The sequence below is a fragment of the Rhamphochromis longiceps genome, linkage group LG5, assembly GCF_057381845.1.
Source record: "Rhamphochromis longiceps isolate RC_006_pf linkage group LG5, R_longiceps_female_GT1.1, whole genome shotgun sequence".
In the NCBI taxonomy this organism is placed as follows: Eukaryota; Metazoa; Chordata; class Actinopteri; order Cichliformes; family Cichlidae; genus Rhamphochromis; species Rhamphochromis longiceps.
Window position 1 is genome coordinate 27,917,643 of NC_140561.1, and position 4,806 is coordinate 27,922,448.

General features: G+C 37.9%; 1 protein-coding gene across 1 annotated transcript; it reads left to right on the plus strand.

The window, feature by feature from the left end:
* The first annotated feature begins 234 nt into the window (after positions 1-234).
* LOC146670242 (complement C1q tumor necrosis factor-related protein 4-like) lies at positions 235-3,796 on the plus strand. The gene is made up of 7 exons (XM_085407986.1): positions 235-301; positions 911-1,115; positions 1,727-1,900; positions 2,290-2,369; positions 2,809-2,925; positions 3,091-3,180; positions 3,367-3,796. The coding sequence occupies exons 2-7, from the start codon at positions 929-931 to the stop codon at positions 3,517-3,519; spliced, it is 801 nt and encodes a 266-aa protein (XP_085264112.1). The 5' UTR covers positions 235-301; positions 911-928; the 3' UTR covers positions 3,520-3,796.
* Positions 3,797-4,806: the final 1,010 nt, after the last annotated feature.

Consider the following 4,806-nt stretch of genomic DNA (forward strand, 5'->3'; position numbering starts at 1 on the left):
GACAAGTCAAAAAGATCTTTGTGATGCTGAACTGAAACTATAACCTTTATTTAATCACTGTTCTTGTCGGATCATGAGTTTTACTTCCTTCCTTATTTTGCACAGTGTGTGTGTGTGTGTGTGTGTGTGTGTGTGTGTGTGTGTGTGTGTGTGTGTGTGTGTGTGTGTGTGTGTGTGTGCATGTCAGAAAGTGTCAGGATGAACCACTGACTCATTTTTTCAGTTTAATAAGAAGTCTGTTCACCAACAGAAGGAAATCCCGTCCTTCCATTGAAGATCCAACAATCAGAAAACCCGACAGGTGAGTAAAATAACACATCAACACACAGAAAACATGGAATATTGTTAAATATTTGTTTGTCAACAGCAGGGCAGTGTATATAATAGAAATGTTAAATAACTTAAAGATAAAGTTCACAGTGTGATCATCTCTGGACCAACTTTCAAGTCCTTGAGATTGTTAATCAAAGATAAATTAGCTACAATTAATGTGAACAAGAACAAAATCAATTTAAGCTGTTTGTAAACCAGCTTTCCCTTAAACTAAAAGCTTACATCAGCCACTAATTTTGTTATTTCTAGTAAATTAAATGTACCGAAGGATTATGAACAGTTATTATTATTAACGGTTTAGTCTTAAACAATACAACAATGTGATGTGTCATTTTATCCTCTATTCTATTCTAGTTTATTGAATTGTTTCAATTGAAATTTATGAATATATGCTTGGAAATAGCTGTTGTATAAAGTTTCTACAGGATTTGCAGAAATAAAAGTGAACATTTCTAATCTGAGTCCAAAACATAAAGTGTCTTGAGGAAGCAGAATAAATATAGAAAAAGACAGAATGTTTATGTCTTTACTTTGTTTCTTACATAGTTTCTTATTTGTAACTCTTGACTTTGACCAGATTCATCTTTGCAATCAAATGTTAAATCCAGTGTTTTGGACCATGGGTGGTAATTATGGGCTAGCGGTCTTGGTGGGCGTGGCCATACTTCTGGAGGCTGTCCAATGTCAAGTGAGCTGCAAAGGAGCTGATGGTGAGCGAGGAGTGAACGGCGCTCCGGGCAGAAATGGGTTGCTTGGAATGAAGGGAGAGAAAGGAGAGCCAGGTAACACCCTGCTAAATGCACAAACATTAACCTGCTTACCGCACTTGGTTTATGTACTTATTTTATCTTAACTGTCAATACAGAAGTTGAAAAAAATAAACAACATAAGTTGAATAAAAACAACAGAAGCTGAATAAAAACGACAGAATTAGAATTATAACAATCATTTATCTGCATTATTATGTTATTCTTTTAGAACACATTCTACTTTATCGTTCTTTCTCTCACTGTTAGTCCTCCGCTTCTTTTCAGCTCACCTCAGTGCAAATCTTCACATGTTTCAGTTTCTGTCACTTTTGCAGCTCTTCCTTTACTTTATTGTCTCTCTACTGTTGTGTTTTTATTCAACATCGTTCTGTTTTGTGTGCTTTTGCAGTGTTTTTCTATTTACTGGTGTGCTTTGAAATTTTAGTTTACAGTTTGATGCTCCGTGTGTTACAGAACCACTACACTAAAGAGTCAGACGTGCTCCACTGATAATGAGTGACATTGTTACTCTGTAATTGCTGGATGTATAAATAAGAAACAAAGTCTTCACAGGTGCTTTTGTCACCCCTCAACTGGTATAAAACTCAAAGACTGATGTGGAATAATTCATTTTCTATTTGTAGCTGTGATGATTCAAGGTCCAGTGGATACAGCCAGCCTACTGAGGCAGAAAGGAGAGTCGGGAAATCGGGGCACGCAAGGACCCCAGGGCCCAAAAGGTTTCCGCGGAGATTTGGGGAAAGAGGGTGAGGATGGCCCCCCAGGTCCTCCTGGCCCAGACGGCAGGTTGTCCCAAGGTAACGAAGAGATCATTTCTGACCTCGCCATATGCTAACATACAGAGTATATCTTTTAAAACACAGCAAACATAATGCTGAACTCATATTGAGTACACAATAAGTTACACAATGGATAATAAAGCAAGGCAACGTGGAAATGAGAGTTTTTTTTCTTTACTGGTACGTTTAAGCTAGCATATGTAGTCAAACAGTTATCCAGCATCTTGTGCATAATTTGTGACATTCACATGTTACTCATAAGCACACATAGTGTAACATCAGAATATCGAGTGACCACCAGCATTGAGTGTCCAGTCTCATAACATAGCCATGAGTTCTACCTTATAAATTACACATTAAACGCATCATTCATACTTGTGTGTATGTGTGTGTGTGTGTTCTCTTAGCAAGACACACCTCTCAGCAGGAGTCCCGTTCGGCCTTCTCAGTGATCAGAACCGACAGAAATTATCCTGCCTTCAACCAGGTTCAGTCTGATGCCCATCACACCTTTCACTCCCTCAGATGTTTCATTTCTCATATTCTTAGTCTTAATATCTGGACATGAGTCCCTCTTAATGTCACACACACGAGTTTGTCACCTCCCTTCAGCAATATTTACCCATGCAGATATTTTCAGTTTTATCAAGTCACAGTTTGTGTGGACACAGAGTCCTGACACAAAATACTCTTTTAAGAACAAGGTCCAAATGTGACGATTACATTTTTTTCGTTTGAAGCCAAACAACTGCCACTTTTTGACCTCAATCTCAAAATTTTGACTTTGAAATCAAATAATCAATATTTTTTTCTTTTTTTAATGCGGCCCTAATACTGCTTCATAAACAACAGCCTCTCGTTTTTCTCTTACAGTTTTTAGTTACAAGGTTATTGTTTTCCTCTTTGTGTGTGTGTTTGTGTATCAGAAAATAACCTACCAAAAAGTTGTGGTCAACACAAATGGTGATCTTGACACACGCACAGGTGTCTTCACCTGCAGAGTACAGGGTACCTATTACTTCAACTTCCACTCTGTGGCCAAGGTAACTTGCTCCTGTCTGTTCCACTGTAAAATAAATCATACATATTGTGCACATTAGTGTGGCTTATGCTATCATCTTGACAGGCACATTGTGTGTTAAATGCAGTGAAAGCTTTATAAGCTTATCCATATTTCTTCCCAACATTTGTGTGTTGTGTGTTTTTAGGTCAGCATGTGCCTGCAAATAGTCTATGATGGACCAAGAAGAACCCTGGGATTCTGTGATAATAACAGGTCAAACAGGCAATCTGAGCAGGTTGGTTTCAGGTCCAGTGAGAAACATGGAGGGAAAACATTTGATCAAACAACCACACAAATATCTGTTTGTCTAAAAGAAATCCTCCTCTAATAATATCCCTGTATATTGCCTTGGGTTATTCTTTACACTAACTGCAGCATTTTGTCACGAAGCCTCGACTTGATCGGCTGTGTTGCCTTTCAGGTGCTGTCAGGTGGTGTGGTTTTACAGCTCGCAGTTGGACAGAAGGTCTGGCTTGAGTCCTTTAGGGAAAACCAGGGACCTACTGATACCAGGGAGAACCAGGAAAAAAAGATCATCTTCAACGGCTTCCTGCTCTTCCCAAGTCCAGCATAGAGTTCAGCTGTACGCTCAGAAATTTAACTTCACAATGGAGTCTGTGCTCAAACACCAGACTGCATCACTTTGTCAGTTTAATATCTAAAAATCTCATATTTCAGTTGTTGTTTTAAAAGCAGCATCACAGCATTAACATGCATTATCATCTAAAGAACACAATTTCATGTGAACATGTAAGCAGGTAATTTTGTGTCTACTCATGTCAGACTCATGTAAATTTTGATTATTAGCACTGACTAAATAAAATTGAAGGCTATTATTCACTGTGATTGTGTCTGCTGATATTAAATCAATGAGAAATGTACTTTCATACAATTTGATAAATTAAATTGTATTCATCTTTAGCATCCAGTAAAGTAAAAATACAGAAGATATAAAACCTCCTCAGGATCAAGGCTAGAGAGCCCCAAAAAAACCTATTTCAAATGGGAGGGGTCGCCACAGCGTGTTTGAGATACAAACCTCCCAGTGATTTGTATCTCCTCCTGATACTGAACCAGAGAGCTTTCACATGCTAGGTTAACTACTAAACAATGTACATCATGCAATGCAACAGACAAGGCTAGAGTTAAAGATTGATGCTTTTAAAGGTTTTTGTTTTTTTTCCAAATACATGCTCTTTGGATTCCAGTACTCACAGATATAGATTGTAATATATCAGTCAGCACCAAGCCCATTATTTCTCACTGAAGAAGATGTCGTCTGCAGGTCATCTCAAGAACATTCAGGAATAGTTTCAAAAATCCACTGCTGTAAAACAGTTGTAGTTTTAGATAACAGTGTTTTATGCTTTGTTGCAGTAGTGGAAGACTCAGTGGAGTGCCTGGAAAAACTGTAAAACTTGTGAAAATACAGTTAAAAGTCCAAAATGTATGGAATAGATTTTGTGACTGGCTGCAAAGTTTTCAATGAAAAACATAAAAAATTAAATCTTTGGGGTAGCCTATTTTAAAAAAAAATATTCTAACGATGGTTAAAGGTTATTTTACAGTGACAGGTTGGCTATCTCTGCACACTGTTGTTGTTGTGACTGTCCGGGCTGAAGAGAGTGGGTTGTACCGGAGCACTCTCCCCGGAGTTAACGGCCCATTTGCCTGTGTTACTGAGTAAACAGACAAACTGAGATCAAAGCGTCCCGTTCTTGAGAACATATGTGAACATTACAGTATATATATTCATATATGTGTATACTGTTAATATGGCTGCTCATATTAAACATCGTCAGTGTTTTAATAGAGGTCAATGTAAGGACAAATCACACCACATCAAATTCCCCAAAATGAG